We start from the raw sequence: 13,169 nt of genomic DNA, 5'->3' as shown, positions 1-13,169 counted from the left end.
AGGGAAGGATCGCGGAGCTGAGGGTGCGCGGAGACCCCCGGGTGAGCCCCCTGCATTGTCTAGAGGAGGACGACGAGGACAGCGGTGGGGTGAGTCGCTGCCGTGGCCGGGCTCCACGGAGCTCCCTCCCCCCGCCCCACCCTGCTTCACCCCCCACCACGGGCGGAGGGCCCAGAGTTGGTGGGGACTGCGGACCCCGAAGTGGTAGGACATCCTCCTTTGAAGGATGTCATTTGGGTACCAAGAACCTGGGACGTTTTCATTTACCCACAACATCAGAAAGAGCATTCATTCCCTGCCTAGAACTTTCCACTTAAAAACACATACCAAACGTGGAGTAAGTGTTAAAAGCTTCCCTAGAGTAGCCGGTTAGGTGATATGGCTGATGACGGTCACCTTGGCCAAAATGTGCACATGCGTCTGCGTGAGACAGCATGTGTGTGAGTGTGCGTGTGTGAGAGCATGTGTGTGTACGTGCATGTGTGAAAGCGTGTGCGTGTGTGCCTGTGAGAGCGTGTGTGTGTGCACATGCCTGTGAGAAAGCGTGTGTGCATGTATGAGAGAGCATGTGTGTGTGCAGGCGTAATGAGAGACTGTGCGTGCACACGCCTGTTTGTGAGTGTGTGTGTGTGCGTGCATTTGTGAGAGACCGCGTGTGTGTGCACGTGCCTGTATGAGAGTGTGTGTGCATGTGTGCCTGTTTGAGAGCACGTGTGTGCCTGTGAGAGAGCATATGTGTGTGCATGTGTGTGTATGGGTGTGCGTACATGAGTGTGCGTGCACACACCTGTATGAGGAAACATGTGCATGCGTGTGCCTTTGTGAGAGAGCATGTGTGCGTGCACACGCCTGTCTGAGAGCATCGTGTGCATGTGTATGTGTGAGAGCGCGTGTGTGCATGGAACCTAAGAAGATCCACTTCCCAGGGCGTGTGAGAGACGGAAGGGGAGGAAAGTCCGTGTTCCCAGGGAGAATCCAGATCTCAAAAATGCCCCCAGTGACCACACGGTTGTGAACAGAACGAGGTCGTCAGCCACGTGCAGTGACCAGGGCAGGGACGATACGATGGCTCACGTTTCCTGTGGCCGCAGGCCACCTCATTCAGCTCCGTGAGGCCGTCCCCCGGTGTGGCCTTTGAGTTGACAAATCCGTGCCCGGAGCCCCCTCCGCGGGGCCTCTCTCCTCTGGCTGTTTCCCGGGACAGTGTCCCGGGAGCGGGATGACCGGGCAGAAGGAAGGAGCGTGTTTCTTCACGGTTCCGTGTGTGTGGCCGGCGGCCGCACCGTTTCCCAGAGGGGCGTCCTAGTTGCTCTGACCGGCGTGCCTGCGGACGCCACCCAGGGACGGGGTTCGGTCACCGGCTCCTTCTTTCCTGCGACCGTCAGGTGTCTGGAGACTTCGGGAGCGGGCTGGAGGAGAACCGGGAGCTTCTCAGGGAGCAGTCGGTGAGTTCCGTGAGTCCTGGCGGGACCCTGTCCCGACAGGCTGGGTGAGCACACGGGTGCACGCGCGTGGGGGACTCCAGGGGCTCCCTGCGACCTGAGGACACGTTCCCAGCGGGACACGGGAACGCGCCCTCTTACTCCTGTCCCCAGGGATTTAAAATTCGGTTTCTGAGTCTAACCCTTCGTTGGATCTCTGGGGTGACGTTGATGTTCTGTTTACGCCTCCCCGTTAGCTTGGAGGGGCCGCGGAGTACTAGCGGGTTTGTAGCTCAGACACAAAGGGAGGGTGGGCGGGCCTTACAGCGAGGAGGTTTCTGGAGGCCAAGTCTGAGCTCGCCCAGGTCCCGACACCCAAAACAGCGAGCGGGAGGGGGAAAGGCGGCTCGTTTGCATTTGCACCACAGTGTTGCGCCCTCCGCTCCCACTGGCCCGGGGCTTGGGCATCGAGGGGCCAGGACAGGCAGAGTGCTGAGCTCTACCCACACAGGGGGTGCTGGGGACCCCCTGGCCCCGCGCCGGCCGGAGCAGTCCTGGGAGGCGCGCCCAGCAGGGCCCCGCTCACAGCAGGCGTCGGTGCGCGGTGCCCAACGGTGGTCCCCAGGTCAGACGGGCTGTGCGTCCCCACAGACACGGGTTGGATTTGGGCGCTCGCCCCTTCACCCGCCGAGCTCCCGTCCCTACCAGGGTGCCTGGGGGCAAACCGTTGCTTTGGGAGCGCAGAGACCCCGTGGAAACGTATCCGAGCAGTGCCGGGGCCGCGGCGGGAAGTGCCGAAGCTCTGCATCCCGTCTCAGCGGGCTAGACGAGCGGCCGGCCTGGGGCGGATCCGCCCCGCGGTCGGCAGTACTTGAACTGGGAACCCACACCCGGCCAGGCTCCCCTGGGGAAATCCGGCCGGCCGGCTGCTTAGGGTGACGGCAGAGGAACTGGGCCACAGCCTGTGCGGGGTGGGCGGGCCGGGCCAGGGCACGAGCGGCCTGCAGGGGCTCCCCTGCCGGCTCTCTGTGTTCTCCACCCTCTCGCGCTCAGTGGCGCAGGGATGTCGGGGGTTCAGCCGGGGCTCGCGGGTCCCGGGGGGCCTCGGGGGAGGCCTGATGTCCGGCTCCGGGGCCCCCAGCCCTCCGGCCTCGTGGGCACGCCGGTCCCCGAGTGCCTTGACCCGCACGGTGTCACCAGGGAACTCCTGCCAGACGTGGGGCGGACGGTTGCGGGAAGCATCTTGACTGTGTGTTTGAACGTCAGCTTGTGCCCACGTCCTTGAGGCTCCCGGGTGCCTCTGGGGACCAGGAAGAGGCGTTTTCAGAGCAGAGCTGGTCTTACCTCCTCAAGGGTGGGTGCAAGTCACCCGGCCCTGGCCGTGGAGTCCCCCGGTCGTGACCCCTGCCGAGGACAGGTCGCGCCACATGCCGTCTGTGCCGTGAAATGCCAGAGGCTCCCTTCCTCTGAAGGCCTCCGGCTGCCCTCGCTGGGCAGGTCCTGACCTCGGGGAGTGTCCCCTCGGGGCGGTCCCGGGGCCCTGGGCAAGCACAGTGGGTGCTGGTGCGTCCCTACCGCCCGGGGGACCTGCAGGCTGGGGCGTCCGGGGGCTCGCAGGGCCGGGACCCCATCCCCATGGCTGTTTAGGAGGAAGAAGCTGTGGGGAGTCCCGGAGCTTCTTCAAGAATCCACGCAGATCCTGTCTTACAGACCACACGTGTCATAACCCAGCACCTGCCACGGCACATCCGCATCTGCCACATAACGGACTTGTCTCCCCCTCTCACCTTGCCAGGGTCTGTCCCCAAAGCCCAGCCTCCCCGAGGCGCCACCGGTCACTTCTCCGCCCTTGGCTGGAGGCAGGAATGTGGAAGATTCCAGAACTGAAGAAATTGAGGAAGAAACCACGATGTCTTCGTTGGGAGGTAAAACTGTTTACTGATGGGGTGTGCGTGTCATTTTGAGCGTGTCAGCGGCGTGCGGTTGGGTGGTGTATGTGTGTGTGTCAGTGGCACATGTGTGTCAGTCGTGTGCACGCCGGCGAGGGGCTCCCTGCCGTCACAAATGCGCCCAGACTGGGGAGCGGTCGGCGCCCGCCCGCCCCCTCGTGGCCGCAGGAGAGTCAGGGCAGGGCCGCTGCGTGGCCTTTCCTTCCGAGTCTCGTTCCCGGCGTTCTTGTGCCGGTGGGTCCGTGGGGCGTCCTGTGCTGCAGGCTCGCCAGGAGGACCTGAGATTTGATTTTGAAGGATGACAAATCATCGTACACGTTGTCCGACGAATCGTGGAATGCTGTGGGTCGGCATTTGGGGTCAAAGACGCTTCCCGGTGGCCTTGGGGGTCTGCTGCCCCAGGGGGTGCGGTGTGGACCTGCCCGCGACCGGGCCACTGAAAATGGAGTGTCAACGCGTCAGCTGTCTGTCGCTGCCAGCCGACGGGCACACATCTGGCCGCTGGGAGGGCGCTCGTGTCTCACCTCGCGTCCCGAGGGCCGTGTCCTCTCCTGCAGGCCCCGCGGGGGATGGGCTCCCTGCCCGCTCAGGTTGGCGGCAGAATCCAGTTCCCTGCAGCCGTGGGACGGAGGCTCCCGGTCCTCACTGCTGTCGGCCAGCGACGGGTCTCACGTTCTCGGGCCACCCACGCCCCTCTGTTCCTGGCCTCTCCAGAGCCAGCCACGGCAGGTGGAGCCCTCCTCGTGCTCTGCACGTCTCAGACGCCCCCTCCTGCCTCTCCTCTCCCGCCTCTTCTGTTCCGGGGCCTCGTGTGGTTAACGGGTTGTACCCCAGTAACCCAGGATGATCTCCCTACCTGCACGACGGCTGTTTAGTAACCTGTGACACCTGCGGGGGGGCCTTCACAGCAGCGCCCAGATTAGTGTCTGACAGGATCACCAGGGGGGCAAGCTCAGGAGACCTCCTCAGGGCTCTGCCTTCCATACTTCCGTCAAGGCTGTAGAAAAGTATGTAGACGTTTGTTTTTATTTTACAGAAAAACATTTATTGCTTTTGAAAAATTACTGAAATACATGCTCATTGCTGCCTCTGAAACTTAGAAACAGAAAAAATAGGGAGAGACTTGGCATCGGTCCCCCAGGGCCCCACGGTCCCTGTTCTGGGTGCCCTTTCTCCAAGGACCTAGTTACGGCATTTGTCACAGACGTGCTTCCCAAGGGCCCAGCCATGCTGGATGACGTTGGTGAAGAGTCTGGCCCCTCAGGGTCCTGAGTGAGGGATTCGGGCCCCATCAGGGCCCCAGGGTCAGCCCACTGTGCTCCGTGGCCTGGGACCCCAGCCCAGGGCTGACCCAGGACCCCTTGAGGGGAGGCTTGATGGGCCTGGGGTCACTTTTTGTTTTTGTTTTTAGTGTAATCAGCATACAGTAAACTGCACTTATTTGAAATTTGAAACACGCAATCTGATAAGTTTTGACCTGTGTGTTCACCCATGAAAGTGTCACGATCAGGGCGTGACCGCATCCACCAGCCCCAGATACTCGTTATGCACTTTGCGGTCCCTCCCTCCTACTCCCCACACCCCTCCCAGGTGCCCCCTGATCTGCCTTCTGTTGCTGTAGGTGCTGGTGTTTTCTGGAAGGTTCCGTATGCGGAACCATACGCTCTGCCTTCCTGTCTGGATTCATCTGCTCAGCACCGTTGTGCTGACGTTCAGCAAGGTGTGATTTTGCACTGTTTGTTCGGGCGCTGTTTCACCGTGTGGAAGGACCCGAAGTTGGCTGTCCACTCACCTGCCAGTGGACCTTTGTGTCATTTCCAGTTGGGGGCTGTCACAGCTAAAGGTGCTGTGGGGCTTCCAGGGGAAGCCTCCGTAGGGACACCTGCTGCTGTGTCTCCGCTCGACACCTTGGGTAGAATGGCTGGGCCACAGGACAGGTGTGTGTTTGGCTATCGAAGATGCTGCCGCAGACGACGTTTCCCCGTAGTTCCGGGCGGCGCTGGGCATGGCCACGTGCCATTGCCAGCGTCCCGGCAGGTGCACGGGGCGGCTCAAGGCCGTGTGATTAGCCGCCCCCTGATGACTGATGACGTGGGGCATCTTTCCACGTGCTGATCTTGCCTGCCCTTTGTGCGTTGTTTTCAGTAAAGCATCTGTTCACATCTTAGCGGCTGTTTCCCAGTTACTGACTTTTGAGAGTTCTTTATGTTCTGGATGGGACTCCTTTGTCGGGTGTGTGTTTTGCAAATATTTTTCCAGTCTATGGCTTATCTTTCCGTTTTGTTAATAGCGTCTGTGTGAGAGCAGAACAGATTGGTTTTTAATTTGGATGAAACTCAATTTATCAGTTCGTTCACGTGTGGATCTCTCTTCTGGTGTCAGAGCTAGAAAGTCTCCCTGCCCACGGTCCCAGGGGCTTTCTGATGTGTCTGGTCGTGTTACGGTTTTGGGTTTTGCATTTTGTCCTGTGACCCGCTGTGAGTGAGGTTTCTGTGTGGAATGAAGCACGGCTGTCTGTTCGGCGCCACTTACCAGAAAGACGGTCTTTCCTCCCGCCGAGCCGCACGTGTGCCTTGGTCGGAAATCAGCCATCCGTGTACGTGTGAGACTATTTCTGGACTCTGCTCCGTGGGTCTGTCCTCACAGCAGTCCCGTTGCTGTGTCTTTGTAACAAGTCTGGGATAACACCGTGCCAGCCCTCCACACCTGCTGTCCCTTTGTGATGCTGCTGTGATTTTCCGCGTCCTCCGCGCGTCCTCGCGCACCGCGGACCCGGTTTGTCGGTTTCTGCGCGAAGAGCCAGCCGGAGCGCCGACCAGAGCGTCTCTGGCTCTGTAAACCAGTCCTCGGAAGGCACAGACGCTGAACGGAGTCTTCCGAAAAGCCTTCCTCCTTTGCTTTCTCTTAGCGAGGTTTTTGCAGTTTAAATGTTCACTGAGGCAGAGGTTTTAAGTTTGCCTTAAATCATGCTGCATTTGGAATACGGGCCTGAGAGGTGTGCACCCCACACTGGCCGCCACGGGGCTGGGGCCGGGCTGCCCTCCCGCACCGACCTGGGACTCTCCCTAGGTCCTCAGTGGGCATGGTCTGGCCGCTGGGCCCAGGGGCATCCAGGAGGCTCCGGCAGGGTTGTGGTCAAGGGCGTGGACGTGGCTCCGATTTCTTCTGTGCCGGTGGGGAGGCTGGCAAGGCCCCGGAACAGTCTGCACGTCGGTCCATGTTCAGCTAAGGGGCCTCAGATCCCGTGCAGTCCCCGCCCCCAGCCCGCTGCGCCGTCAGAGGGCCCAGCACACCCACCAAGGGGGCGGTGGTTCCCCCCAAGTCCCCTCAGGAAACGGGCCTCAGGAGCGGCGTGAGTCCCTGGGGTCTAACTGGGTGGGCCGACCCCCTTGGAGGAAGGTTTGGGGGAGCAGCCTTAGTTCACCCCACAAGGGGAAGGTGCCCATCCTGACCGTCCTGGGCTGGCCAGGGCGAGCCAACGGCCCATGCCTCAGGCATTCGTGCCCTGTGGCTCCTTGTCCGTGTGGTGGCCGCCCCGGAGCTCTGGGCCCCGTCTGCAGCTCTGGGGCCCTGCAGGGCAGGCCAAGGGCTGATTAGGCCAGATTGGCCCATTCTTCCTGGGGTCTGGAGCCTCCACCGTCAGCCATCCCCAGAAGGAAGCTTCCAAGGACATCGCGGGGCCAGTGCAGACACTTGAATCTGGGCCGCGTGTTCAGTCGCCGCAGGCAACAGCCTGAAACATCCTAAGTGTAACTGCCTGGTTGTCAGAAAACATCCTCACTCTCAGCTCTTAGGAGGCGTGTGGCATTGGGGGTGAGGGTTGTGACAGATGCAACAAACTTCCGTGGTTCAGCAAGAGAAGAAATGATGTGTGTTTGCGTGTGCATGCACTGCGTGTATGCACGTGCATATGAGTGCATGTGTGTGAATGTGCGTGTGTGCATGTATGTGAGCGTGCGCACGAGAGTGTGTGCGCGTGTGTGTGCGTGGTGGGGGGACTGCATCCTGGAGCCGCACGCAGCCTGGGTCCGGGGCGGGGAGCCCAGAGTGGAGCCTGGGCCGTGCTCCCGGGTATGACGGGTGTGACGGCTGCCTCTGCCTCCCCCAGCTTGGACCCTCCCCGGCTCAGACACCGTCACCGCATGGAGCGTTCGGAGCCCTGGGGGCGGCCCGGAAGAGGTGAGGCCCCTCCCTTGACCACAGGGCACCCGGATGCAGCTCCAGCTGCCGCACCCCTTCCTCTGTGCTCCTCCTGCGCCCGCAGCCCCGGGAGCACGTGGCAGGGATGACCGGCAGGGCCCACTGTGTGTCCCATGCCTGTCATGCCCACTCGGCACGTCCCCTGTGATACATAGCCCAGCCTGAGACTCAGGAGGGTGCAGCCGCGGCCCCCCAGCCTGCGCCCTCTCCTCTTCGTCCCCAGGGTCCCGCAGGATCTGCAGTACAGAGCCCCGATGCACAGCCTGTACCCGGGCCACAGGGCCCCCCGGGCCCCCCAGGGCCACCAGGGAAGGACGGTGCTCCCGGAAAGGACGGTGAGCCGGTGAGTCTGTCTTCCCTGGGTTGGGCCGGGGGGAGGGGCTTGGACAGGAGGGGGAGGTGGGCCTAAGGCGGCCGAGCAGCCGGTCCCCGATGGAGACCTTGGGGTGGCCCTGACCTGAGGCTGCTTCCTCCCCTCGCGAGACAGAGGGCGGTCAGCAAGGCAGGGGGGCGATCAGGGAGGTGAGGGGTGGTCAGCGAGGGGGGTGGTCAGGGAGGAGGGGTGGTCAGCAAGGCAGGGGGCAATTAGGGAGTCGGGGCGGTCAGGGAGGGGGACAGTTAGCGAGGCCGGGGGCGGTCAGGTCGGAGGGCTGGTTAGCAAGGTGGGGGCAGTCAGGGAAGAGGGTGGCCGGGGGTGGCCAGCGAGGCCCCGCAGGGCCAGCCCGCGGTGCACGGGGAGGGAGGCTCTCCACGCTCACACGCCACCGTTTGGGGGGCCTGGAGTACGGCTCCGTTTCCGTGTTCAGATCAGCGTGGGGACGGGGTATAATTCTCTGTCACTAACGGTTTTCTGCACGTTCCAGGGCGATCCTGGTGAAGACGGGAAACCTGTAAGTTCACTTTTCTTTCACAGCCAGGTCCCATCTGTGACATTTGTGTGAGACCCTCGGGCTTCTTAACCCCGTGACACTCTGTAAACTCAGTGCCAGTGCACTTAGCTTTGAATGCAACTTCACTTTGGTTGAGAAAATAGAAGTCTAACTGTTGATAGAAAAATACTGTTATGCGTACGTATTGAGAAGTTTAGGCTAACTACCAGAAAAAAAAGGCAAGGGAAGAAATAAAAGGTGTAGCTTCCAAATTCTTAGAGGGAAAAACACATAACAAAGAAATAGGAAGCGTGTTTGTGGGTTGGGGAGGGGTGCAGCCTGTAGCTGGGCGGGGGGTGGGGGAGCAGGGTCCATGCAGACCAACCAGCAGTCACTACAGATGGGAGCTTCTGTCTTGAAAACTATGGATTTTTAAAAATCAACAAATGCTGTTTCCCAGAAGCACGGTAACACAGCGCGAGAAAGTCGCCAACTGAGATACGGGACATGACGCCCCGACAAGTGGTCATGGGGGCAGGCCGCCGACTAACCGCACACCCCTCTTGAAAACATTCGAGGGGGCAGAAAGGGATATTTCCTACTGACCCCAGACAGTCCCTACTTAACCTGGTGGTGGAGTCACTTGTGGGAATACGGTGGCGCCTCAGGAAATCAGCCGGTGCTCGGCCGGGCAGGGCCTGGGGCGTCCGGGACCCAAAGGACTCCAGGGACAGCTTGCTCTGGGCGAACGCACGGGAATCTGTAATCTGACGGGCCCCACAGTGAACGTGGACGTTCCAGCACACAGAAGCCGCCCGCGCCCACCAGGGGCAAATGCGCAGGCACTCTGTCCACAGCACCCAATGCGGGCACACGAGTGTATGGGACAGGCACACACACACGTACGGGGCAGGCACACACAACTACGGGGCAGGTACACACACGTACGGGACAGGCACACACACACACGTGTACGGGGCAGGCACAGGCATGTATGGGGCAGAGCGCCAGTGTCTGGTGAGGATGTCCATGGGAAGCCGCAGGTCACATTTGTGTAGAAAGGTCCACGTGGCCCCTCAGGTCAGATCCCCAGTGGGCAGTGTCTGCCTTGAGTCCTGCACGATGCCCTCTGTCAACCCCTCGATGGCTTGGCTGTGTGCCCCGGCCATGTGTCTTGGGCGGGACGGGTGGTGACAGCACAGAGGGGCCTTCTCCCTGACCGAGATGATGGTCTTTGTCTTCCAGGGTGACCCTGGGCCACAGGGCTTCCCCGGGACCCCAGGAGACACGGGCCCCAAGGGCGAGAAGGTGAGAGTCTCAGCCGTCTGGGTCTCCGTTCGTGTGCGTTACGCTCTCAAGCCCTGACCGCGGTGAGGGCCGTACGCCCTGATGTAACTGGTGTCTTACATCCCCAGGGGGACCCTGGGGTCGGGCCAAGAGGACCCCCAGGACCCCAAGGGCCTCCGGGGCCACCAGGACCCTCCTTCAGACACGACAGGCTGGTAAGTCCCGGCCGCAGCCTCTTCCAGCAGGGGGGCCGCCTGCTGCCCCCGGAGGGACCCTCCACACCTTGCTTGGCTTCCTGACGCCTCCTTCTTTGGACCCAGACCGGCCTTCCGGGAGGGGTGTCAGGCCCGGGAGTCAGCCCTGTCTGCTGGGCCACAGGGTGTTGGGGCCGCAGGGCTGTCCTCCTGCCCGGCTCTGCCTCCTTTTGTTCAGCGGGCGCGTCCACTACCTGCTCACGGCTTCTCGACGTGAACCTCCCAGCTGTGGGCTGTGGGCCGTGCTCGAGATGAGCATCCTGCCGGGTCGAGCCCCCACCCCGCTGGCCTCGGGCGAGGGGAGGGCCGGGTGGAAGGACCTGGGCCCCCAGTGACGTGCCCGTGGGCTCCTTCCCTCAGACCTTCATTGACATGGAGGGGTCCGGGTTCGGCGGTGACCTGGAGAGTCTCCGAGTGAGTGTCCTGGGCATGTGGACCCTGTGGTGGTGGTGGTGGTGGTGGTGGTGCCCAAGCGGGGGTGGGGGTCAGGGCCGTCCCTCGGCGGGTGCCGCGTGCCACAACCATCCTGCGTCTCTCTGTATCCAGGGCCCGAGAGGCTTCCCCGGCCCCCCGGGGCCCCCCGGCGTCCCAGGCCTGCCCGGAGAGCCAGGCCGCTTTGGGATGAACAGCTCCGACGTCCCAGGCCCCGCAGGCCTTCCTGGAGTGCCTGGGCGGGACGGGGCCCCCGGGCTTCCCGGCGCCCCGGTAAGGCCTGCCTCCTGCCCCTCCCTGCCCTTGACGCCCTCCGGGCTTGGCCTGGGGTGGGGGGTGAACACCAGTCCCCACCCGTACCCCCCCTGCCCAGATCATCGCAGGGAGGTGGCTCCTGGCTCTGGGCCCCTGGGGGGAGGAGCCTGAGCGGCCGACCCACCGGGTGATGCCTGCGGCGCCATTCAGCTCCGGGCCTCCGGCGGGTCAGTGGACCTCCCAGAGTCTGTCTCCAGGAGTGGGCCCTGCCTGCAGGCCCGGGGGCCGTGAGGAGCCCGCGTCTGGGACTCACCACTCGTGCGGTGCTCAGAGCCCTGCCACCCCCGCTCCCGACGCCGGGGGTGGGGGGGGGGCCCGCGGCCTGGAGGTTCCCACACGTGTCGCTATCAGAGTTGCGCCACGTGAACCGGGTGCGCGGAACGTGTTCGCCGGACGACGCGCTCCGGAGGTCCAATCCGCACGCTCGTGGCATCGTCCCGTGGATGGCGCCCGGCTCTGTTCGAGTGACCGGCCCCTCACTCACGGTCTGGGGGCCCTTCTCATCCTCCCCTATTCGATCAACTCAACGAAAAGGGAACAAATGTAGAAACCGAGCGGAGCCGCTGCACCCCGTAGCCCGTGTGCAGGCTCTCCTGTGAGCCGTCAGGGGAGACGCTCGGCGTCCTCGACCCTGGGGAAGTGTGCACACCCGGATAATCATCCGCTGCCCCGTGAATCTTTTTCAGCGGCTGAATTCCGTCTGGCCCCACACTCTGCTTTTCTCTCCCCCAGGGACCGCCAGGTCCTCCAGGAAGAGACGGGGGACCAGGAAAGACTGGCCAGAAAGGCAGCCCCGTAAGTCACTTCCCCAGAAGTCTGTGCGGGCCTGACCGGGTGCCGCGTGCCGGCCGGAGAGCGATGGGTGTGGGGGTGCGGCCGGGCGGCCTTCCGCACGAGAAGTGCCACAAAGGTGGCCACGGGGAGGCAGGTGGCCCTGTCATCCCGTGCACGGCCACCATCCACCGTCCGCCTAAGTCCTCAGGGTCTGAGAGCCTGGGGCCTGGGGCGTCCGGAGTTCGCTGAGAAGCGTGTAAAAATTCGGGACTCTGTGATCAGTGTTTCTGATGACAGCTGGACTAGGTGTTTGGGGTCGTGGGGACACTTGGCTTGATTTGAAAACTGCATCCCAAGCTTTCATTCTGGTTACAACCGGGGCCCGTGGCTCCACGTCGTTTACGGTGAATGAACCAGGAGGGGTTTCGAGGCCGTCCTCCGTGGGATACTTTCCGTGAGAGCCGGGCTGCTCGGGGCTGAGCGGAGGAGGCGCGTTTTCCGTGAACTCTCGCTGGGGGAGCAGCCGAGCCAGAGGGGCTCTCGTGGGGGTGCCGGCCACTCCCAGCCCCCCGGGAGCCTCTGTCCAGGTCTGACACAGGGCGGTGGCGGGAGCAGCCCACGCTGTGCCAGGGCCAGGAGACACTCAGGGTTTCAGACGCGTGTCTTCCGGGAGCGGCACGCGGGATCCCGGCTGCCCAGACACGAGCGAGGAAAGCCAGGCTTTGATCAGCGTGACTGGCAAAACAGCGGCCTCTCGGGTCAGGACGGAATGAGCACAAGTGTGTGCTCTCCTCTCGCTGGCCGCCGCGGTCTGGTTCAGCGATTGTTCTCTCTCCCCTGCAGGGCGAAGCGGGCGCCCCGGGACCTAAGGTACAGACGAGATGCCCCTGGAGGCACCTGGGGCGGGTGGAGATGGGCAGCTGGGTGCGGGGCGGGCTGGGCCACGGTCAAGGGAGCCGGTGTCCACTGTGGGAGCCGCCCTGGGGAGGCGTCGCCTTGGTCCGGCCACGGTTCCCACCCAGTTCTGGCCGCTGCGGGATGAGACCTGGTGTTTGGATACGAGCTCCCGGTGAAAACTTGTCAGATAAAGCATGGAGTGGGGGGGGGGGGGGGAATTCATGGGGAGGGACCGGGCTGCTGGGGGCTGGGGTGCTGCTGGGGCCCCGTGGGATCCCATGAGGAAGCGGGTCCAGGGAGGCCCCTTCTGAGCTGCACCGGGTGGGCGGGCGCCCACCGGAAACTTCCCGGGAAGTCAAGGGGCTGGTCCCCAGGGGAAGTGCCCGCTGGTGGGCCGGGGCTGCGCTGGGCAAACCCCGCGGGGCGGAAGGGAGGGCCAGGATGAGGACGGGATCGGGACACAGGTCATGCGGATTCTGAGGGATGGGGTGGGGTTCAGAGAGGAGCGTGTGCATAGGAGCACACATGCACATATGCACACACACACATATATGCACACATATGCATATGCACACATGCAGGTGCATGCACGCATACACACACATGCATACGTGAGTGGACACGCACGCACACATCATGCACACATGCACGTGCACACACACGCATGAGCGTGGGGGCACTGAGGGCCTTCTGGGAGGCCTGAAATGAGGGGCTACAACTGCAGGAAAATTCAGCATTGAAGCTGAGGTCAGACCTGCTGTGGGAATGAGA

The 13,169-nt window shown here is 62.8% G+C and overlaps 1 protein-coding gene across 5 annotated transcripts in view; it reads left to right on the top strand.

The window, feature by feature from the left end:
• The window catches only part of COL18A1 (collagen type XVIII alpha 1 chain), a 91,232-nt gene that overhangs the window by 59,279 nt on the left and 18,784 nt on the right, over positions 1-13,169 (top strand). For all 5 annotated transcript variants that reach the window (XM_078452654.2, XM_078452652.2, XM_078452651.2 and 2 more), the window contains 12 exons: positions 3-89; positions 1,386-1,445; positions 3,217-3,346; positions 7,479-7,549; positions 7,794-7,913; positions 8,434-8,460; positions 9,685-9,747; positions 9,855-9,941; positions 10,341-10,394; positions 10,527-10,685; positions 11,460-11,522; positions 12,345-12,371. In XM_078452654.2, coding sequence (XP_078308780.2) covers positions 3-89; positions 1,386-1,445; positions 3,217-3,346; positions 7,479-7,549; positions 7,794-7,913; positions 8,434-8,460; positions 9,685-9,747; positions 9,855-9,941; positions 10,341-10,394; positions 10,527-10,685; positions 11,460-11,522; positions 12,345-12,371 — 948 coding nt within the window. The remainder of the gene's footprint in view (positions 1-2; positions 90-1,385; positions 1,446-3,216; positions 3,347-7,478; positions 7,550-7,793; positions 7,914-8,433; positions 8,461-9,684; positions 9,748-9,854; positions 9,942-10,340; positions 10,395-10,526; positions 10,686-11,459; positions 11,523-12,344; positions 12,372-13,169) is intronic.

This window comes from Panthera onca, chromosome C2, assembly GCF_046562875.1.
Source record: "Panthera onca isolate mPanOnc1 chromosome C2, mPanOnc1 haplotype 2, whole genome shotgun sequence".
In the NCBI taxonomy this organism is placed as follows: Eukaryota; Metazoa; Chordata; class Mammalia; order Carnivora; family Felidae; genus Panthera; species Panthera onca.
Note: the sequence above shows the minus strand (reverse complement) of the source record. Positions and strands in the feature narration are given on the sequence as shown.